Source organism: Crocodylus siamensis, chromosome 7 (assembly GCF_052110815.1).
Source record: "Crocodylus siamensis isolate JL-2025a chromosome 7, ASM5211081v1, whole genome shotgun sequence".
Lineage (NCBI taxonomy): Eukaryota > Metazoa > Chordata > Crocodylia > Crocodylidae > Crocodylus > Crocodylus siamensis.
The window spans coordinates 54,392,463-54,416,220 of record NC_143401.1 but is presented as its reverse complement, the minus strand read 5'-3'; the positions used below and the strand labels follow the sequence as shown (position 1 = coordinate 54,416,220).

General features: G+C 45.4%; 2 protein-coding genes across 4 annotated transcripts in view; one reads left to right on the top strand and one right to left on the bottom strand.

Moving 5' to 3' along the window:
• MACROH2A2 (macroH2A.2 histone) overlaps positions 1–13,522 on the bottom strand; it is a 40,789-nt gene extending 27,267 nt beyond the window's left edge. For 2 of the 3 annotated variants that reach the window (XM_090058254.1, XM_090058251.1), the window contains exons 1-2: positions 13,062–13,199; positions 3,170–3,407 (exon numbers count right to left, since the gene is read on the bottom strand). In XM_090058254.1, coding sequence (XP_089914380.1) covers positions 3,170–3,341 — 172 coding nt within the window. In that variant the 5' untranslated portion in view covers positions 3,342–3,407; positions 13,062–13,199. Of the gene's footprint in view, positions 1–3,169; positions 3,408–13,061; positions 13,200–13,383 lie in introns of those variants that run through there. The other variant, XM_090058253.1, reaches the window with a different exon arrangement.
• LOC149859816 (uncharacterized) lies at positions 12,420–15,344 on the top strand. Its single transcript, XM_090058712.1, has 4 exons — positions 12,420–12,718; positions 12,891–13,612; positions 14,052–14,140; positions 15,141–15,344. The coding sequence occupies exons 1-3, from the start codon at positions 12,420–12,422 to the stop codon at positions 14,063–14,065; spliced, it is 1,035 nt and encodes a 344-aa protein (XP_089914838.1). The 3' UTR covers positions 14,066–14,140; positions 15,141–15,344.
• The last annotated feature ends 8,414 nt before the right edge of the window (positions 15,345–23,758 follow it).

The following is a 23,758-nucleotide window of genomic DNA, read 5'->3' as shown; positions in this document are numbered from 1 at the left end:
AAACTGCCTAAGGCAGGCCAGAGCAATCAGTCAGTTTAGGTAAGTCCTATCTGAACTTGTGTTGCATGCTTAGTGGGACCAGTGATAGATTAGGCACACCTGAAGACTCCTGCTAAGACGTTAGACAGGTGGCCTTGGTTCCTGCCTCCTCTTGACTTTAAGTCTGACAATTCTTGTTGTACTGTTACAAATAAGTCTACCTTAGAATGATCTCATTTGGAAAAAGTGGCCCACTTGATCAAGTCTTTAGTCTCTCACTCATAAAAAAGAAATCATTCCTGCTCTGTTTGCTATACCAAGGAAATATGGTAAACCAGTTCTATAATCTGATTACCTCTTGACATTGCAGGATGGTCTTGCCCTCCTTTGACTGTCAATGCAGAACACAATGGCCTGTATGACTGTCATTACCTGGACAGACTGCCTTCTACTGTGATGGAGAAAGTTCTTGCTAGCTTTGTATAGCACCCAGATTTCTAGAAGAGTGATATGTACTAGTGCCTTGCCTGATTTCACTGTCATTGCACCTTCAGGCTAACCAGTAAGTGTTCTCCGTCTAATAGTTTTGGACACGAGGACTCTTTTACAGACAGTTCAAGGTTTTCTCCTACATTCAGGAAGTATAAATTATCCTGCCTTAGGGCAGGAATTGGACTAGATGACTTCTCCTAGTCCCATCCAGTCCTATTTTATATGACTAAGATTATATAACAGTATGAATAGATGCACATGAAAGGACCTATCCAGATGAGGTTTGATAGGGACATGTACCAACTGTAGCCAATATAGGTGCACCAATAAAGTTTTTTTTTGCCAATACTGATAGCTGATACTGGTCTGATTGCCAATATGCAGCCTGGCAGCTTGGAGAGCAGCATCTGGTGGGGGAGGTAAGGGATATGGGGGGAGCAGATCAAGGCCCCCCACAGTGAGTGAGGGAGTAGGGCTGGGCAGGGGCAGAGCAGGGTACAGGGCGAAGCTGCAGGCTGCTTGTCTTGGAAGCATGGGAGGCAGCTCCCGCTGCTGTGTGCACCCTTAGGGGAGGTATGAGGGCATTTGGCCCACAGATTTGTTCATAGGGTGAGGACAAGCTGCAGGCTTTGGCCAGGGGCTGTGTGAGCCTCTTCCCTAGGGAGGCAGGGTGGGTTAGGGGAGGAGCCGGGGGGGATGGCAGTGGCGCTGGGGGGGCTACAGTCATCCCAAAATTCACCGTAGTCCCCGCTCCCAGTATCGCCACCTGCCCCAAGCACAGCCCTGGCCCAGCCCCACCCCTCCAGGAAGAGACTGGCACAGCCCTCCAACCTCAGCCTGCAGTGGGCAGCCCACCCTTGTTCCGTGCACACATCTGGGGGGCCCATGCCCCCATGCCTCCCCCAGGGGTGCATGCAGCAGCAGCAGCTACCCCCCCGACAATTCCCACACCTCCTGGATGTGCTGCCCATCGCTCTGTTCCACCCCTACCTCCTCCCTAGCTGGGCAGTGCTTATCCATGCCCCCCACCATGCCCCTTCCCTCTCCCCACCTCTTCCCCACCCCACAGATTTACCAGCCAGATGCTGTTTTCCAAGCTGCCGGGCTGCATTCCTGGCCATGTCCACGCTGCAGCTGCACATATGCACACAGCATTTATCTGTGACATTATCAGCCACATTGGCAAAAAAGGCTGACTGCCAATAACGTCAATTTTCCTTTTATTGGTGCCAATATGATATAGCCTGATATATTTGCGCACCTCTAGTAGCCAGTCCTACATGCTCCAAAGATGCAGTCTGACATTTGTGCCGCAAAGATGCATGAAGCCATGTGTCCTAACACAGCAAATCAGTCCTTACTGTGGTAGCTGGATTTGACTGCAGTTGCATTATCAGGGCACTTAAGTTCTTAAATCTGTCTTGAGATGGGTAAATTGTGGACCCAGTGGAGTTCAGGATCATTGCTGAGTCTCTGGATAGGAACCAAGTTGGACTTTTAGAAAGTCAGCAAGCAAACTTTTGCAGACTGTGTTTAAATCTAGCTAAAAATGTTAAGTCAGGTGTGGAAACATTAACACAAGTGACCATTTACTCAGGTGGAAAACAACTTTCGGAGAGGCATTGGATGCACTGTCAAAATGCTCAAGGCTTGATTTTGTTTTATGACTCTGAAAGAGATGTTCATTTAATTTTACTGATTACAGTATTAAAGAAACATCTTTTGATTATTTTTCAGAAGTCTGATTTGTTTTTAATGCATAATATATGAAATAGTAAATTAATGCACATTCCTATAAAGTTAGATTTGTTCTGCTTCAATCTTACACTGAGTAATATAGCCCTAGGCCCCTGACATATCAGTAAAGCTTCTAGTTTCTTTTTACCTGAAGAAAAATATATGTTGCATTATATGTAATGGTGCACCTCACTATCTGCAACCTTTTTTTTTTAAATCCTAGATCTACCTCCAAGAAATATGCATGTTTTGACCTGCAACACACTTGTAATTTGAACCTGAATCCACTCCTCAACAAGTGCTACAACATTTGCTGAGGTTTATAAAGCAGACAAATTTCCTTTTGAGAGGATAAATTAAGGTTAATTCTTGTAAATATAACAAGAGTTTGGATTTAAATATCATAGGACAAAAGTTAATTTCACAGCAGCAGCATGCATAATGTCCATTTTGCAGCAAAAGGTGAACTTTACATATTAACAAGGTTAAAATACATGCAATATAGTTAAGTGGGATTCCTTTGGCCATCCAAAAAACACAAAGAGAATGTGGTATAATTTAACTTGAAAATGCTATGTAAATGAGAGGAGGATTCTTTTTTTTTTCTCTTCTGCTATGCATATCCAACTATTTCCAAGTGTGACATCATTTCCTTGAACTAAAAAGGACTGGATGCCACTCCCTTTTAGCTCATCAGCATTTCTAGATCAAGCAGAAATCACTGTAAAGCAATAAAAAACAATCCTTCCATTTAGGGATTAAGCATGGTACATCTGCAATATTATCATCTCCTGCTGTTCCATGAAGAGAATAAATCCACTTCAGCCCACGAAGTGCATGTCAGTATACTTTTTACACTTACAGAGCCTAATTTTCAGAGCTGCAGAGCACCTGATTATCTCATGGACTTCACTTAGTGCTGTACATGATCAGTATTTTAAAAATCAGGCTCTTAATTTACCTGCTAGATATTCTATGACAGCTGCCATGTAGACCGGTGCTCCCATACCTATCCGATACTTGAATGTTCCTTTCTTTAAGTAGCGCATCATCCTTCCCACTGGGAAAATAACACCTGCCCTGCTGGAGCGTGACATCTTGGACATTTTCTTTTTCCCACTTCGGCCTGACATCTTGCTGCTGTATACCTTTCAACTTGCTGACAGACTGTTCTTATTCACGTACACCCAACCCAAAAGCTGCAAAAGAAAAAGACAGGACTGATCGTGGGTATACCCAAACCTTAGAGTCATAGAAAATCTGTAGAACAAAATCAGAATAGATTTCCTTGTGCATGGAGAAGGAAAAATCCAACATAACACAGACATTGATCTGGCCTGGATGAATATAAATATTAAAGCAGAAATATGAGTTATCAAATAGCAGACAATTTGAGCATTTACAACAGTATAATCTATGTTATTCTGAATATATAATAAGATATAAACAGCTCAGGAAGAGCAGTTTGGGGAATTTAAAAAAGTGCATGTTAATTGAATATCATAATCTCTAAACAAGTGTCCTTGGTATTCAAGGGATCTGTAAGTTTGTCTGTTAAAACATAGTAGGTGATGCTTCTGCTATTGAAAGATTCTTTTCCTGCTAAACTTGAGAACTGTTTTACAGTCATGGGAATATTTTCAGCAAAGCATAGTGATAGTGAGGCATTTGTCTCTCATCATTACTTTGAAAATGTATATTGAATTCTAATGAGATAAATAAAAATTATATAATTGATATTTGAAGAACACTGAGGATGAAGTTAAACAGTGAAAATTTTAAGATGTCAAAAGCCAGTTTGCAGTGTAACCTTAATATGGCTGCCTGACATACTATGCATTCTTACATAGTCTTTCATGACATAAACGCATCTTTTACCCCATGGGGCCCCTGTTCACTCAATGTGCAAAAAAGACAGTACTCAATGGCTGCATCTATGTGAAATGCTGATGGTGCAGTTGCTACTGTGCAGTCACTTAGTACTTGTATAAATGAATACTAAATGACTGCATAGTAACCCGATTTACTGTGCAGTAGCACCACCAAACAGCTTTATTGTGATGCTGTCTGCACAGTAGCCCAAGACTACTGCGCAGTAGTGTCGTGTCACGGTTTCTGCCACACAATGCTATTGCACAGTAGTTTTGGGCTACTGCGCAGTCAGTGTCTCACGTAGATATGGCCAATGAGTAGTAATTCAAAATTTTTTATCCCCATTAGTATGTACTCACATGCCTTAATTCCTGCACAACAGCCAAAACTTACATTGAATAAGAATTTATTTTTCATGGGCTTTTAATGACACTCATCACTGTTGCAGTAATAAATCTATTTTCAAAACCTCCTGCTTGTTAGATGATAAAATATCATCATAGCCATTTTACAGGTGGCTAGCTGTGGCACAGAGAGATTAAGGCCTTTATTGTATAAAGTATCCAGCAAGTTTGCCTGATCCACCATTAAACCTAGAAAGATCTAGATAATTCTCTAGGGCACATCTACACATGCAATTAATGTGACTTAATTTATTGTGCTGCAGTTTGCACCAAAGTAAACTAATCTAGGCACAATGTAAGTGCAATGACAGAAGCAAACTGAGCCAAAGTGGAGCAATTAGTCTCAGCAGCAGGCAGGAACCTAATTGCAGTGTGTATGTAGATGGTGATGCTTTACTGCAGAGCAAATTAGTCTACTCCATGCAAAAGTGAACATGTAGATGCACTCCCTAGAGATGTATAAAGCTTTCCTCAATTCTATATGGGAGAGAGTAAAGGTCACCTGCAAGAGACTCTATTTTTACCTGTATCTTTTGCAAATGGAGTTCCACTGAGTACAGTAGGTTCAGCTTCAGATAAGAGAAAGCAGGGGACCTATCTGGGCTCCCCACCCCGCCCCATTCTGCTCCTGCTTTATAAATGGAACTCTGGAAGGCAAATATATAATAGTGTTCAGAACCATGTTATGTCTGTCTTCATATCTTGCTGGTGCTGCTGAGCAGTCACAGGGCTCAGCTGCCATTGATCTGAGAGAAGGACCTTAATCTCTATCATGTTTTTTGCAAAAACAGCCAATATAGGCTAGGCATAAGGACAAAGAAAATAAATCTATTTCCTCCCATATTTCTTCCTATTTTCCTGAGGACAGTAAAATGGTATTCAAGGAAGTACTCCAGGACACTGAGGTCAGCTACTTCACTTTAAACAATATAACCAGGCTTGAAAAGGGGCACTTTTGTTCCTGAAAGCTTATCTAGAATTTCTCCCAAGTTTAAAGTTTGCCAACTAAAAGATACCACAAAAAAAAATCTTTAACTACATATATGTTTCTGATACTAGTCAAGTAAATGTTAGATTTTAACTATGTAAAGATAGGTAACCCATGCCAGTGACCTAATACTGAACTCAGTATTATGCCATAGTAAGTCCAGAGTCAATCCACTGAGGGAAATAAAGAATTTGGCTGCAGCAGTGGCTGTTTCTGTCAATGAAGATGCAAGCACAGAATTCATCTAACACAACATTCAAAATAAAGGAAAAATATTAAAAATAAAGGAAAATTATTATGACAAGAAAGCAGGCATCATAGGAAATATGCTATGGCTACAGATTACAGCATTCTTTAGTTGAAGGTTCATGGGATCTTTTCCAATACTATGTGTTTTACTTCTTCAAGGTCCTTCATTTTGATGACCAATACTGCTGGAGAGGGTTTGATGTACTGCCCTCAAAGGCAGTAGTGGCTCAGTTTATTGCTTCAACTGTCCTTCTCACCTTGCCAAGTTTCTGACTGAAGGACAAATTCTAACAGGTAGTAGCAACACATGATCACATATTATATAATCTATTATGCTACTCTCAGGCCTGTGATGGGGATTTAACTGCCATCTAAAACAGCTCTTGACATCATTCAACTACAAAGATACAGTCAAAATTAATTTGAGGAAGACATCAAAATCCATGCCTGATTCTTTTCCTGTTCATTTCCTGTACTGAATAGAAAAAGGGCCAATACAAATTCTAATTTAGAAGGTCAAAAAAATGTTTCTCTGTAACAGCCATAGGGAAATTCAACAGTGATTTTTTAATGACAATCTAAACTGAATTTTGGCTATACTTCTGGTACACCTAAAAAATAAGAATGCTAAACGGGCTGTGTTGGTGAAAATAGCACAATGTGTCCTTATCTACGATGCAGATGATTTTCCTTTCTTCATTAATCATATAACGTAAGTAAAACTAAGCTTAGAAGAGAATAACATATACTGTAGTAGTAAAGGACACCCTAAAAACTAAGTTTCACATCACCTCATTACAAGTTCCAAAAGAATTTCCATTTTTTAAATTAAGGGCTGTATTTAACAATTTAATAAATTGCGAGACCAGAGGAAAAGTTCCTTAAAAGAGCATGATTAGCTCCTTCTCCCTTATGAGTCTACTTGGCTGGTACAGGTGAGAACCTATACTGAATTCCTGCAAGTAGACAGAAGGACACGGAGATAAGCCTATATTCTTGTGCTTTAGGTGAGACACCGAGATAAGCCTATATTCTTGTACAGCAGTGATTTTCAACTGGGTTGCCATGAGATCCTTTTAAAAGTGCTGCCGGGTACTGTGCAATATTAGCAATATTAGGTGTGCAAGCACCTATGCATAATTCACGCAAACCAAGAATTTCAAATTGGAATCCATAGTGTCAAAATCATTCTGACCTGTTATCGTCTTTCTAAGCTCTTTGCAACAGAAGATTTGCTCTATTATTTTTCTGTAGTCAAAAAATAAATGACAGCTAAGAGGTGGCATTTCCAACTTCTATGAGTGAAAGCTGCAGCACAGCAAGTTGCTTGTATAGTTCAGACAATCTGTTCAGGACTGGTTAGTTGAGTTGGAGATTACTCATTGATTTCACTCTTTCTGATTAATTCCTGGATCATTTTATCTGTGTCTGCTTTAATGATATCAGACAGGTGGGTGGTAACTCTCTTTGGAGAGATCTCTTCCTGTGCATCTGATGGATTTTATGATGCATCTGTTACCTGAATAACAGGTGTGCAGGTAGGCTGGATTCTGGTAAAAGAGGCAAGAGATAGGTCTACAGTCTGCTTTTTAGGCTGCTTGCAGACATTAAAAAACAAAACAAAAAATGCAGCATCTGTAAAGATTGTGCACTTCAGTGGGGCTTTTAACTAAATCTGGTTCAATCTGTTATTAGATAAAAGTCCCCAAAAACACCACTACAGTGCCTGATCTATACAGATGTCAGGTGAGCCGGGCTGAAGTAACACACTGCCTCTTCTGGGTGTGTGCAGAGCTTGGCGTGGGAAAGTGTAATGGGGGGTGTTACATCTGCAAGCAGCCTTAGGGGTTTTTTACATGTGTTCCACAGACCGTGGGGGTACACACTTTAATGAGTGGCTTTGAGAGCCACTCTAATTAAAGCATTGCAGCATTTCATGTATCAGTGTCCCTGCACTTCAAAATGGTGCTGGGGGTACTTTAACTAAAGCTTGTTCAACAAGCTTTAGTTAAAGCATCCTTGCCACCTTTATGAAGTGCGGGGAGGTTGATACATGAGACAGGGAGGCTGGCTGGGGTACAATAATTAGCATATTGCAGCAGACTCAATTAATTACAGACACACTGTAATTACAGCGCATCAGAGCAGCCTCCTTAATGTCTAAACCAGGGGTCGGCAATCGCCGACACGCGTGCCAAGCATGGCACGCAAGGCCATTTTCCTCAGCATGCGTTGGGGCCGGGAGGTAGCAGCTGTTTGCAGCCTCAGGGCTGCATCCAGCTGCAGCTCTGGGTAGCCGCTGCCAGCCAGGAGCCCAGGCTGCTCCCAGTAGGCAGCTAGGAGGTTGCAAGCCCTGCTGGGCTATTAGCAGCTACCCAGAGCCTGAGCTGGCTGCAGCCAGGAGGCTACAAACAGCTACTGCCTCCCTGCCCCCGGCCCGGTCCGAACGGGCACAGTACTGACACCTGCTGCCTTCCCGGACCCCAGGGCCAGGAGACAGCTAGGGCCGGGGTGGGAGGGCAGCAGCTGTTTGTAGCCTCCTGGCTGCAGCCGGCCCAGGCTCTAGGTAGCTGTTGATAGCCATGGAGGCTGCTCCCAGCAGGTGCTGGGAGGATGGAAGCCCTGCTGCAAGCAGCCTGGGCTCCGTGGCTATCGGCAGCTACCCAGAACATGGACCAGCTGCTAACATCTGCTGCCTCTCTGCCCTGGCCCCAGCTGCCTCCCAGCCTCAGCCCCAGGCTCCGGGGAGGCAGCAGATACTGGCAATGCTCCCCACTGTGCTGCCCTAGCTGCTGCTTCTGCAGAGCCACATTGGAACCCAGCGCGCCAGGGCACAGTGGGGGGCGTGGAAAGCTGCCTCCTGCTCCGAGGAGCTCCCTGCTGCTCTGGCCACACTTCCCCTACAGGTGGGGGCAGCAGCGAGGGACACAACCCTGTATGCTGCCCACACTGCTCCCATGCACAGAGGGGAAGTGTGACCTGGGCAGCGCTGAGTTTGCAGCAACAGGCAGCTTCCTTGTGTGGCCCCTTTGTATGTGGCTGTCACCTGAATGATAAATTTATGGAGTTTATGGGTTATATGTAATAAATGCCCATTAGCCAGTTTAGGCTAGAATCAAAACTTAATTAGACTTGTTACAGAATTCCAAGAAATTGAAGCCCAAGGATTTTATACAACAGATAAGAAACTGAGAGCACTAAAGGGTCATCATGGTGGTATAGAAAGTCCCAGAAGATGAGGGCAAGTTCGTGGCGGGGGAAAATTCTACTTGGTGGGTAAAACTTCTACTTGGTGGGTAAAACTTTCCTGCCAGAGACTATCCATAACATAATATCCAAGCCCAAATTTGGGAGTAGTGATGAGTTTGGGTAGGAGTGGCCCATGATGGCAACTCACCCAGTATATAACCGGTAAACTAGTCCCAATTTGGAGGTAACCTCACTTGCAGAACAACAAAGGAAGAATCGCAAGTGTAGGCTGGATCAGACTGATCACCTGAACCACCCTCTCCATGAACATGAATCTTTTGTTCAGGCTGAAGCTGCGGAATGCCCCAGTGGTACCGGAGAAAGGGGACTTGTTCCTACCACTACTGAGGCCAGCCCATTAAACCTCAATTAAAGAATGAACAGATATCTGGATATCTGGCTTCTTGGAATCCTAGGACTATAAGTATAATGTAAAAAATAAGAGTTACATTTTTTCTAGTTCGAATTTAACCTTTAGTTGTAATTTTAATTGTTCTTGGAGTGCTGTTCTTAGTATATGTAGTTATAGTGTTTTGATGTTTGTGTTGTTCTTAAAACAAAGCAATGTTGTATACACAGTAAGCATTTTTCAGATAAAACTGTGTTTTACGAATTGAGGGTGTAATCATTGTGAAATTGTGCAATTAACCAAATACTCCCCAGCCAGGCGCATCAAAAGAATCAGTAAATAACACGGGATCTTTCTCCAGTCCATAACCCACTAGAGAACTGGCCGCTCCGGGTCATGCACACTGTGCTCCAGAGGGCCCAGGAGAGGGCAGCAGGGCCAGGAGCTGAGTGCGTGCGACACAGAGGGTTGCTACCTGCTGCTGCAAGCTCTGTGCTGCCCAAGTCACACTTTCCCGTGTGTATGGGAGCAGTGTGGGCAGCATGCAGGGTTGTGCCCCTTGCTGCAGCCCCCACTTGCAGGGGAAGTGTGGCCGGGGCAGCGGGGAGCTTGGAGTGGCAGGCAGCTTTCCGAGTCTCCTGCTGTGCCTGCTGCACCAGATTCCAATGCTGCTCTGCAGAAGCAGCAGTGAGGAGCATCACCGGTATCTGCTGCCTCCTCAGAGCCTGGGCCTGGGTCTGGGAGGTAGTTGGGGCCAGGGCAGAGAGGCAGCAGATATTTGTAGCTAGCCCAGGTTCTGGGTAGCTGCTGATAGCCAGATCCTGGGCTGGGGGGTAGGGGCTTTGGGGTGGGAGGACAAGGGGTAGCCGGGCTGGTGGGTGAGAGGACAAGGGGTAGCAAGCTGGTGGGCAGGGGCTTTAGGTAGGGGGACAAGGGGCACAATCAGGGCATCCTGCCATGTACCCCTTGCCCTCGTTTGTTTTTCTGGCATGCTGGCACTCCAGCATCTTCCAAGGTAAGCATTGTGGGTTTTTTCGGCACTGGCGAAAAAAACATTGCCTACCCCTGGTCTAAACCAATAATTTACAACAGGGGTTTTCAAACTTTTTGGGTTAGTGTACCCATGGCGGCAAGTTGAGATGGCAGGAGTGCCCCGAAGGCCAGATGAGCAGCTGGGGGGGCAAGGGGGTATCCCCCGCAGTGGCGTATTGCGGGGGGAGGAGGGGTCCCCTGTGGCCGATCAGTGACCATGCCAGCAGTATGGTGGCAGCAGAAGTGCCCCGTTGTCAAGTACCCCCCAACACCATCCCAAGTACCTCCAGTAATACACATACCCCTGGTTGAAAACCCCTGGTTCACAGCCTTTCTAGACTCAAGGCACTGATATATATGATGTTTGAGAGCAGGCCCAAAAGCCAACAAAGAAAAATACTGCTGAGGCCATAAACAGGATAATCATGAATTCTCTGTATGCAGGATGACATTTGGAATGTGAGTTGATAAATAGGGATGGTACAAACTGAACCTACCATGAACCCACTAGCATAAGTAAGTGTTGAAAAGGAAGTTGCATATTTGATGATAAGGAAGATGCTTATGCGTAAGAACTGCTCAAAGCCTATTATTGTGTAGCTGTAGAAATTAACAAGACCATAGATAAATCTACAAAGCAGACTCAGTGCTTCAAAGACACAGCTGAAACAATCAAAGATGCAATCCTCCTCCCTGATTTAGCATATCAAAACAAGTACAGGCATACCTCATTTTATTGCGCTTTGTTTTATTGCGCTTCGCAGATATTGTGTTTTTTACAAATTGAAGGTTTGTGGCAACCCTGCGTCAAACAAGTCTATCGGCGCCATTTTTCCATTGGTTAGCATTTTTTAGCAATAAAGTATTTTTTAATTAAAGTATGTACATTGTTTTTTTAGACATAATGCTACTGCACACTTAATAAACTACAGTATAGTATAAACATAACTTTTATATGCACTGGGAAACCAAAAAATTCGTGTGACTCGCTTTATTGCGATATTCGCTTTATTGCGGTGGTCTGGAACTGAACCCGCAATATCTCCGAGGTATGCCTGTATGTAGCCAAAAGCCAGTTTGAACTAATTAGAAGTTCTCACACCAACCTGATATCTTGCTTTCTTTTCCAGTGGGAAATTCCCACCTACATGCATATCATGTCATGCGCACTAGAAGTTTTTAACTAACCATAGAGGTTGAGTCAATTAAGTGTAGAATTTGTGATGCAAAACTGTCTATATAAACTTGCTTACTTATTATCAAGGGGGGCTGGTTCTTGGAGGAGATGGGCTGCTCTTTGTTGTTGTATGCACGCTTCAATAAAGAGCTTTAAGATAAGACCTTGCTGGTGTTGCCTGTCTCTTGCAGTCAGACAACGGACCTGGGAAGTTGGGGTTTGAGTCCCTGACAGCAACCTTCCTTAACTTTTCTGAATTTACCAGTACCCTACTCCAAAACTGCTTAAAAAGTAATGTGACTGGAAGTACATTTTTTTAAACAAACAGGAAAAATGCATGGTTAACAATAGTATTATAATAAATGAGACACTTAAGCCTGGTTCTTGTAAATATCTTGCATTTCTTAATCAGAACAAATGACACAACTCAAATGAGCAGATTCTTAGTGCTGATAAGTGTGAAATGGATGCAAGAACTGTGAGCTTAACTAACAAGCTGTTGCTTACTTTTTGACTATCAGCCATTGTTTAGGGGAAAAATAGAAAAGGCACTGAAATAGATGCAAACAGAAAAGGCTTGAAGTGTTGATAATGTATCACCAGAACTACTATAACATTTTGGGAAAATAGTCAATACCAGCTGCCCTCCCTAATGTCTCGTCACGCAGGGGATCCTGGAGAACTGCAGCCTTTAGAGCCATAAGGTACGATCAAGGAACTTCCCAACCAAGCTGAAGCACTTCAGGGGAAGCGCTCGCCCACCGCTCAGGCGGGGCAGCAGCGCGGCCCAGCCGCGGGATCGGTTTGGCACCGACGCGGCGAAGACAACACAATGGCTGCGGGCTGAGGCGGTTAAGCGAGACCGAGGTGCCCCGGGGGTAGCAGGGCAAAATGGCGTCATATCTCCGCTCCGGCGCGAGAAACCGGGATGGAAGCGCGGGGGTGGAGGAGGGGCAGAGACACGTCTGTGGATACCACAAAACGGCGGTGAGCCCCACACCCCCTCATCAGCCCTCGCCGTCGCCCAGGCGTACCCGCCGTCTTTTTCAAACCCGCCCCGCCATCAACGGCTATCACACAGCCCCACCCCTTGGCCCCGGCAGCATGCGCTCATTGGCCCTCCAGAGCACGCGCCGCGTCCAGGCGCGCCACTGGGCGGCGGGTGGAGGACAGGCGGTGGCGGCGCGCGGGTGCTGATTGGCCGAGCGGAAGGTTAGAACTTCTCGCGTGCGCTAGGCCCCCAGCCCACGGGGGGAGGGGCGCTCTGCGAAGGCTCCGTTAACCCGGGGGGGCGGAGGGGGGGGGGCATGCAGCGCAGCATCCGCCCGTTTTCCCGCGTAAACGCTCGGCCGCTGTGGGGAGGCTCCGCCAGTCGCGGCCGCCATCCCGGAACGGGAAGCGGAGGGGGAGTGCCCGCGCCCCATCCCCCGACCCGGGCAGGCGCACACAGGGCGGTTACGGCCTCGGGGAACGGCCTGCGCCCCGCATCCCCACCCCCCCCGGTCCTGTCCCGCCGCGCCGCCCCGCCCTCACCTGCGCTGGGACGGCCGCCCCGCCCTCCCGCCCCGCCGCCGCGAGTCCGGTGCTGCTGGTGCTGCGGCTCGGCCAGCGGCTTTCTCCTGTGCGGAGCGTCTCAATGGCGGCGGTGGCGGAGGGGGCGCCTTCTGCTCCTCATACCGCCTCTAGGAGGAGCCACCGGAGCCTGGTCCGGCTCGAGCCCCTGCTGACGCCCCCCCACTTCCCCCCCGGCTCCGAGGCGCGACTCGGGATCGGGGCGCGGCCCGGGCCTGGGACCTGCGCGGGGCGCGGAGGCTGGTTGTTTCCGCGCTGGGCGTCCCTGCCCCCGCGGACTTACTTGGTTTGGCCGGGGCGGCGCGGGCTGCGGGGCTGGGGGCCGCACCTGTTACTGCGGCCTCGGGCAAAGTTGCATCAAGTTGTGTCTTTTGTGTGCGAGACCTTCGCGACCTCCGCCTCCCGGGTCGCTGGGCTTGGAGACCCGCGAGTTCCTCCTCTCGGTGTTTCCTCCACAGGCCTTTGCTCGACCTCTCAAGGTGCCGGGGACAAAGCGGTGTCGCCCTCCTCGGGTCTGTTCTGGCGCCGCCAAAACTTGTGCCCACAATGTTGTACTTTTCCAGGGGAAAGAGAAGGGGTCGTTTTGAAGACTTGCCTGAGAGGCATTGCAGCACTGCATGGGGTTTGGGAGCCGGGGGGCTGTGGCCAGCGTTGCTACTAGTTCTCTCTGTGAGGAGCAGGAATCCTGGCTTTGGTTTAGAAAAAACCCCCCAATTTTTGGGAAAACAACCCAATACAGGAAGAAATTACACATACTGTGTCTGAAAGGAGGAGAAACATTTTATTTTTTTTAAAGCATCTTTTGTGGTACAAATAGCTGTACACGTGTAGTGTTATTAGTAAGTACGGTGTGTACTCACTTTATGTAAATAGATGATGGTTATACAATAACGTTTTGACAAGAAAATGATAAACATTTTAAATATTGGAAATGTTCTTGAATTGCTTTAGATGAACGGCAGTGAGGTGCCATGTGATAATGGAAACCGTAAACAACTGGAATAGAAAGAATGATCTATGGTGCACAAGCTTTTCTGCTGGTAGGTTGCCCTGTTCATATTGATAAAGTTATTCCTCCCACCTGACTGCAGTCATATATAGGATTACTTTACTTTATATAGACTTTACTCTTATATTTAAAGTCTTGCACAAAATAGCGAGAGATTGCATTACCACACATTCTGTTCAAGCTAGCATTGTTTTTACATAATTCTCTCGGAGTTATAACTCAAGATTGTCTTTGCATGATTTTGGAGTTGACGTCAGTGGTTCCCCATATAAGGTTGAAAAGCATTACTGTAAATCCTGATTTTCATGCCATTATTTCAATTCCACCTTTCCTTAAAAAAATTTCTGCTATGTTCTAATTGGTTATTTTGCTTGTGGTCAAAAGGATGCTGATCTCCATTAGGTGTTTAAGAACATAAAACATGTGCATCTAGAAGCAGTTTACAAGGTCTGGTATCAACTTTTGTAATAGAAACATCAAGTAAATCAATAGAGGCTTCAAAAGAAACTACAGGAGAGTGGTAGCCCCTCCTAGCTTCTCCCCTTCCATGGGAAGAGGTCATGAAAACCTCTGAGGGTACACCACAGAGATTTGGGAAAAGTATAGGAAATAATTATGTTTGAATGGCTTTACAGGTTGCTTCTGATTTTTTTGAAGTACTGGTAGGTGTGAACAGTTTGATAGCAAATTTTCTCTCTTTAGTATGTAAATTACTAGTCAAAGTAAACAATTGTTACTACTTTTTGTAGATGTATTTAAAGAGAAGAAAGTGTTCCATGTTGAAAAAGTTATAAGTCAGTGCATTTCTGGAAGGTGTTCAGACACCTATGATGAGCTTGGCATAAGAACTGGAATGGGACTGAGAAGAGAGTTTATTATTAAACAATATAAAGCAACTTCCTTTTATTGTGGTAAAGCAATTAATGTATAACACCATAAGGCAGCAGTAAGAAGAAGTGACAATCAGTAGCCTATTTATATTGTTTGGTGATGGATTGCTCTGAGCAATAATCCTATATTATTCCTGGCAGACATCTTCACATCTGCGAGAATGCAAGTGATCAGCAAGCCCCCGGGGGTTTTCATGCTGCAGCAGCTATAGCAAAGAGAAGCAGACAAAGTATCACCATTTGGCTTTGATCCAAACAAATGTTTCTTGTCATTTGAATCTATCCATTACAAGACTGGTATTATGTTTTAGCATTCTTTAACATTAAAATATACAAGTGCTAAGATTATAGGAGTAATATTCCTTATTAAAGCAAATGGAGTCTACTCTGATTTGTTTTTGCAGACCATCTGCCAGTTGATTTCCAAGTGTAAAACAGATCTGTTTCTTTATCAAAATAAGCATATCTGTTGAAAGAAGATATATGGATTACTGGCTGTGTAACTCTCAAGCTATTGGAGTAAGAGTGTTTGTTTATGTCACACTTGTGAATGAAAGCTATTATTCTTACATTGTAATGAATGTTTCATGACTTCAAAAAGCCAAGAAGCTCAGCCTTATAACCATTATTTTAATAACTTCATTATGTAGAGGTGTGTTTTTCATTTCTTTAAAAAACCCAGTATAATTATTTTGGGACTTTAAAATGGCAGCTAAAGACTATTAAATTAAATTACAGTTTTGACCATTGCAGTGAATTTATGGTACCTCAAAGCACTGCTATGGTAGAGATGTAAATTAGGATCTGAATTTATTTGCTTTTTTTTTTTTTTTTTTGTATGGGAGAGGTACCCCTATCTTACTTCAGTGACACTCCTTAGCTCCTTGAGGAGTGCTGTTAACACTGCTAGAGGGAGCATGCTTTAGCTCTTCTAAACTAGAAGGATAAATGGACTTCATGCTTGACCGTACAAGGGAGGAAATAAAAGAAGCAACATGAAATATTACTCAAAGTAGTTAAATGTGATTGGGCTAAAATTAATGTACATTAGGGATCTCACCCTCTTAAGTTTGAATATTTCAAATTTACTTCAATAATAATTATAGGGAAAGTGGGAGTGAGGTATCTCATGCATACTATAATCCTGGCTATTTCACTGTAAACACGTATTATAGCACGAGTGGTTCAGGTACTTCCAGACAGAATGTAGGCAAGTGCTGTGTTATTATTTTCCTTAAAAAACGGAGAGGATATCTTAGTGCTGAAATGCAACACTCCTGCTTTCCCTTATCCATTTCTTTCATAAGTACAGGCTACCAGGTGTCAAGTGAAGCTCATTTTTAGTTTCCCAGCGAGACAAAAATAACCAGTTTTAAGGAATTCAAAGGTGTCTTGTCTTCTTTCTTCCTGTTCCCTGTTCTTTATTGTCGGTTGTCTTTCTCCATGGCCCTATTGTCTATCTTTTGATACTGGGTTCATTATTTTGGAAAAGATTGTGGCAGCTGGATGTCCAAGAACAGGTACTTTTTACTACCCACATGCATCTCAAAAGGCTCTGCAAGGATATGCTGCTGTGATCATATTTCAGAATACCAAATCTAAATCATCTATTAAAAATAATTTGTTAAGAATAGAAAGATGGGTATTTGATAGTCCTGCTTTGAGTTGGGCTTCTTGCTATATTCTGGTACTACTGATATGGAGATATCCCCATCTGCCCCCACCCTCACAACCCATCACCCCACAGAATGAAATTTACATGCATATCACCTTGACAGGAAAAAATACTGAACTACAAAGTTTTTTTCAGTATGGGTCTGGAAGTACCTGATCTATGCTTGCTATAATAAATAATTTTCAGTAAATTAAATAATCTTCCTTAAAATTCATGAAGCCTTCAGATCTTTAAATAGATTAAGGTTCAGCCAGATAACAATGCACGGTGGTGTTTTTATCTATTTGAGACCATTCCTAGACATCTGATACACTCCATTTATTGCCCATGCACAAGTGCAGACATTTGCTACCATTATACAGTGCTGTCTGTTAATTTGGGGGGGGGGAAATGTAATTATTTATTTCAAAGTGGCCTTAGAAGCCTTGAAGAATCATGCCTTTATGATCTTTTCATGTAAATATTTCCAATTCCTAGCTTGGAACACCTGGATAAATTCTTCTTTGCATGTCAACTTAGTATGGATCAGCCTTCTGGCTGATAGATATGTACTTTAGAAATGCAAATTGTTGAGGGTTTTTCTTTGTTGTTATTATAACAATAGCAGGAACAGGGTGCCCATATCTATTGTTGAGCAACTTGGGAAATGAATAATTCTCAACAAGTCATTCATTACATTCTTTTAAAGGCAACTGAATTAGTGCTTTTGTACTTGGGATTTGCACACATACTACCTCATCCAAGTTTATAAAAACGACAGGAAAACAGCAGTTTTCATACAGACATTCAGTTTTTACTGGTAGAACTGCTGTTCTCCCAGAAGGGACCATAAGTGTTCATGATTTTTTTTTTTTTCCCCACAGCAAAAATGGAGAAAAATTACCTAGGAAGAACTAGGGTTAAATTACATTCCCTTCTGAGATGAGCCACAGCACAGCCCTCCAGCTTCTTTGGTTTTGCTTCCTTTCCACCCCACAGGGCAACCATCACTCAGGCTATGCAGGCTAACCCTGAGCAGTGAGCAGTCTGGGTCAGCAGATCAGGACAGCCCTGTGTGCTGCTGCCATTGTCTCCAGATCAACTGAGAGAGCCTATAGAGCACCCTGAGAGGTATGCACAGGAACCCCCTTGCTGTTCAGCATGAGCACCACAAGCTCTCTGCTCTCCATGGGCCCAGCATTTGAATGAGCATCTCTGGGTAAGTTTTTCTACCAGGAAAACAAACCCAAGAGAATTTCCCCCAGATCACTTGAACATGTATTCCCTTTGAAGCTGACAGGTTGGATATAGAAGACCAGACTTTGTTATGGGCCTGTAGCAGGGGACCTGAACCCTGTTACTCAGATGCAAGGGAGAGGGAAGAAGACTCCATCAGTGTACCAGGAGCTTGTGCCAAAGTAGGCCACAGGCAGGGGGGAGCTTCAGTGGATGGCATCCAGGAGGGGACTGTGAGAAACACTTGTGAGAGGAGAAGGGGTTGAAACAACCAATGCAGAGGGGACCTACATTTGGGAGTCAGGGCTTCTGTCACTGTAATGGGATGGAGTATCAGGAATGCCAGCTGAACCTTAATTAAATATGAAAAACCTAGGTGTATGGCCAGGAGGATAGAAGTCTATGATGGGGGGGCGGGGTGTTGTTGTTTTTTTGTTTTTTTAATTTAAAAAAAATTAAGAGGAGGTGGAGCTCCTGGATGCATAAGCACCATCTGTGAGTCCTAGCAGTTTTCAGGCCTGCAGGGAGCGGAGCTCCCTCAGGGAAGCTGACTACAGGGAAGCGCTTCCCAGGGAAATGAAGCTACCCCTAGAAGTGAGATAGGTTTAGCCTTGGGGTTATAGTTTGTGGGATGCTGGCTTTGTAAAGGCAGTATGTATGCATTTTAGTTGTGCTATTTATGTTATGTTTGTATAACCAGTGGACTGGATATGGCTGAAAGGGGAGAAGAGGAGGACATGAGGGTGCTGCAGGGGCACCCAGCATAAAGCCCATCCATGCCCTGGGTCAAGGGTGCCAGGGAGTCTGTGACCAGGAACAAGTTGGGGCCGAATAGGCCAGGGGCCAGAGATACTGCCTGGCTGAGGCTGAGGGGGCAAGAGCCTGAGCACAGATGAGATGATCAGGGCAACCAGGGGTTAATCAGAGGCTGTGGAGACCGGAAGGCCAGACCCAAGACAGTGTGCCTAGGCCATCAGTCAACAGCCAGAGTAACCCATAGGCCAGTGTTTCCCAAACTTATCCTCAGTGTGACCCCATTTATGACCCCATTTCCTCAGCGTGGCCCCCTCTCTCCCAAGCCACAGCCCTCTATAACCCCAGGTGCCCCTTGCTCCCCTCCCCCACCAGATGCCCTCAGGCTAGGGCCAGGGCCAGAATCCCCCCTGCTTCACTACAGCACCACCTGAGCCTTGGCTGCCACCTATGGGTGGTGGTGGCTGCTGTGGCTGGAGCAGAGTGCACGACCTGGCTTCCCACCCTGTCCCCTCCCTTGCAAGCAGCACTGCTGGAGTGGAGCCCAAGTGGGGGGAGTATGCAAGCTGCCTACTGCAGGCTTGGGGCTCATGGCCCTACTGCCCTCCCCCTGGGGGCTCTGTGGCCCAGTGGTTAGGACCCAGCATGGGAGGGAGTGCTGTGCTGCACCACAGCGCCATGGCTGCCAAGTTGAGGTGTCCCCTACTCACCCAAGAGCAGCATGGGCACAACTGTGGCACTACCACTTCTGCTGTCATGCCTCACCTTGGTGGCTGTGATGGTGCAGCACTCCTTCCCACAATGGGTCCCACCTGCTGGGTTACAGAGGCCCTGCGTGGAGCTAATCGGGCCCAGCTGCAGCACCGCACCCTGCTGTGGGTACAGAAATCTCAGGGTGCACGTTTATTGCGACCCCATCCACTGATGTGATCCCATTTGGGATCGCAAACCACAGTTTGGGAACCACTGCCATAGGCTAAAGCTAGTGAAGTTGAGGCCTAACAAGGGATCAAAAGGCAACAGTAACAACTACAAGGCATGGGTATGGTTGTAGGGGTGGAAAGAGGCCACAGATTTAGCTCTTAAGGCATGGAGGGCCTGAGGGAACAAACACTGAGAAAGGGAGAGGGAAAGAGCACTTGTGGCTCACCAGCCTCCAAGGGCAGCATCCCCTCATTACTTCCAAAGACAAAGCATGGAAGATGGGGAAGCATCTGGGAGTCAGGAGCAAGGGCCTCACAGGATTGGGGCATCACAGCAGCTCTCGGGTGCCAGTCCTGTCACAGGCCCTTATTAAAAGAGCAATTTACAATTAAAGAGCAAATTAAAATATGGCAGAATTGTTTGTACTAGCAGTTGTGGCCATGGGGACATGAAAACTTATATAACGCTTGCTTTTCTGGAGGATGGAAATTGGATCAGCATATAACTTTAAATATTGTAAAATGTTTGAATTTCCAAACCTGAGGTTTTTTGGCATAACTCTCAATGTTTATTTAAACTGAAGCACTAATCCCTAACAATGACTATTTACATTTGAAAGGGAAACATCTCCGTCTATATAGATAAGGATTGGAGTACGTTTTGAAAGAAGTTTCCCATTGAGAGTCTATATCTGTTGAATAAGTGACAGCTGTGAAAATATGATTAGCAATTTATCTGTCTGCAAGGATGTAAGTATTTCTGTATTTTGTAAATGTAATTGTAAATCGGGGATAATCCCTGGCATGACAGCCAGATGCATATCTGGGGGGCAGAAATATCTGCATAAAATACGTGCTCCTGAAGAACTGAATATAGAGTTGGGCAGATAAAGTGAAAATACTAAAAAAATGCTAGGTGAGGCAAACAGTTGACTAGGGAAGTCCTGATGTCTTGGAGGTAATTCCTAGTCTCCACCTGTTAGGGTTGGTATAGCAAGTAGAGAAGTAGCAGACTAGAAATGCTGAGAAGAGTATCAGATAAACAGTTTATTGGTCAGAGAAGAGATATTACTCTCTAGTGAGAAAAGCAGAATGAGATTCTCTTGCATTAAAAAAAAATGTATTTGGGAGTTTTATGCAGTCTTTGTGCAATTTACAGTTTATTTTGCTTGATTTTTGTGTTATTTACTTTCCTGATTGTGGTAAAAGTGATTTTTAGAACAATGAATAATTGCAAGCATTTCTCTTCTGCAAAAGTGAGGACCTATAATGTAACTGAAGGGGAATACCTCATAAACTGACAGACTTTCTTTGCTGGAGTTTCAAGACCTGGTCTGGTGCAGGTGGGACTAAGGCAGGGTTGGGCAAAATGTGGCCCGGGGGTTGGATGCGGCCTGCCAGGCCATTCTATCTGGCCCATGGGGCCTCTAAAAAAATTAGAAAATGAATATTTTATATGCCCTGGGCTGCCTGTCATATGGCCCTTGTTGGCTTGCCGAAACTCAGTAAGCGGCCCTCCACCCAAAATAATTGCCCACCCCTGGACTAAGGTTTGCTGGGAAAAGGAGTGAAGGAGCAAAATCTAGTCTGTCCCTTCTAAATACATAGCCTAACAGTGGGGAGAGGCTTCAGCTGAAGGGTACCCCGATATCACGCTACCATAGCATATATGGTTAGTTACAGGTAGGCTAGGCACGTCTCCTCTAGTCCCCTCTAGCACAGTGGTACTAGCAATGTGGCAGAAACAGTAATTGGGATTTAAGACCTATTCTTCATGCTTTGATACCTGTTGGGGATTGGCATTCATAGACCTTACCTACCATGGAGTAGGATATGTCTTGGAGCAATGTTCTGTTTGGTGTTCTTTAAGCATACTTAGAGAATAAGAGAAACACACCTAAAACATGTTCTAGAGAGATCAGTGCAAATATTGCTTCAGAAATGAAGGTTATAGTCAAGTCCCCATGTCTGCTTTATTCTGCCTTTTATGGCCCTGGTGTGCTTTTGGTATACTATTCTAGTGTACTGTCTTCACTCTAAATCAGTGAACTGTGCTACCATTGGTACTGAGCCTTCAATTTCAATACCAACACAGTGCTTCAATATCTAGAGCCTTGTGACTAAGAGATCATGAAGTATAAAGAGTCTCAGTTCCTTTCATCTTTGCAATAGCTAGTGCTGCTGTACCTGGTACTTCAGCACTGGGTATCTGAGAACCTATATTATATCTGGAGTCATGAATTGGTATTCAAGTGGTACTGGAGTCACCACCCCTTGAAGGCAGTGAAATCTAGACTACTAAAGTCACTAGTATATCCCTACTGTTGACCACTCCTATACAGATGCAGGCCAAACCCCATAGAACATCTCCTCCACTGAAGAAAATACGTTCTCCTTCACTCATCTCATCTGAACACAGTTCCCTGTGTCTGTCTTCCCTGCTTAACATAATGGTAGTCAAGGAGGGATTCTAGACAGGAATGCATGAAGGGCAGCAGAAGGGCTAAAGTAGGGGTGGGCAATTATTTCGGCTGGAGGGCCACTTAATGAGTTTTGGTGAGTCGTTGAGGGCTGCACACATAAAATGAATGATGAGCATACCATTTTAACAGATTTTACATAAAAATGAATCATATGCTAAAAATCAAAATCTATTATAAAATACTTTAATTTTGTTTCAAAAAATAATTTTTCCCCAGATTTATGTTTTTTGCATAGTGTATATAGAGGTGATTGCATAATAGCTTAAAATGAAGTCTTTCTCCCAAGGGAAACAAAATCAGCCAGCAGGACATTCAGAGAAGGGAGGACACCTGCAACCACAGCAGAGCCCTGCCACTGCCTACCCACCCCACAAATCATAAGGGAGCTCCTGCCACCACCTGCACCCTGCCACATCCCTCAAGCACCATCTGCACCCCAAACCTGCCTGCCCACTGCCCAACAGCCCCCTCCAGCCTGCCCCAACTCCCTGTCAGGGCCATGCAGGCTGTGCCCACCCAAAGCCCTGGGGTCCCCCTTCCACCAGGAGGAGCCCCAGGGCACTGGGGGCAGCCTCATCTGGGTGGACAGGATGGGAGCCACAATGGCTGCAGCCAGGAGGCAGCAGGTGGCTGGGCCAGCTTGCAGTTCTGCATGGGGGCAAGGTGGGAGGACCAGGGCTTCACCTGCCAGGAGGCACCAGGAAAGCTCTGCCACTGTTGGGCACAAGTGCAGAATGCCCACTGCATGGTCCTAGTACCCAGGATGGCTCCTGCCAGCTCTGACCTGTAGGCAAGTGGCCCGCTGCTAGCCCAGCCCAAGTGGAGGTGCCCAGGCCCAAGCACAGCTCACCTAGGACCTGCTGCATGGAGCCGGGTGGGCAGCAGGTAGAATCAATTGTCAGGCTGTATACATCCCACAGGCTGTACTTTGCCCACCCCTGGGCTAAAAGGGCTGGTAGGAATGATTATCCTGCTATTCCCTTCTATGTCCTCCTACCTCAATGCCCCCCTTACCACCAATGGCTCTATTGGAGGCTCTTGATTGTATAGCTATATTCCACAAAACCTGTATCATCCACTCTATAGAGCAATGGTTCTCAACCTTTTCAAACTCTAGGCACCCCTTATTCAGCTGGATGCACCCGTCAGAAAATGCCAGCTCTTACTTTTCATTCATTTTTTGACTACAGAAAAGTTATAGAGCAATTCTGTTGCAAAGAACTCAGAAAGACCACAACAGGCCTGTAGCAGAGCCCCATACTTACAGGATGATGACTGCCAGCATGCTCCATGGACAGAGGACTCACAGCCAGCCTGGTGGGAAAGTGGCAATCCCAAGGGACACCAGAGCATCCTGCTGCTCCCCTGCCCCTGGGGCAGGCAGGACAAGTGGCAGTGGGAAGCAGGTTTGCTGCTGGCCCCTTCTCTGGGGCAGAGTAAGAGCTGGAGTGTGGACCCTGTGCAAACCAAGAGCCTGGAGCCTGACCAACCAAGGAGGCAGGTGGTACAGGTGGACAGTACTGGCCCAGAAGCCCATCTGGGGCTCTCAGCACTTGGCAGTGAGTGCAGGGCACATGGGAGCAGCAGGCATCTGGGTTGACCCAGGCCAGCCTAGAATTTCTGATGTAAGTGAGTACGAGCCTCAGAGGAGAGTGGAACACTGGCACTGGCATTGGCCTACACCACATTTCTCCACCAGAAGGCAGGACT

Coding starts and splice junctions, on each gene's coding strand:
- LOC149859816 (XM_090058712.1), top strand. CDS start 12,420: ATGGCGTCATATCTCCGCTCCGGCGCGAGAAACCGGGATGGAAGCGCG. Junction 12,719..12,890: donor CAGGCGGTGGCGGCGCGCGG/GTGCTGATTGGC, acceptor CGCTGTGGGGAG/GCTCCGCCAGTCGCGGCCGC.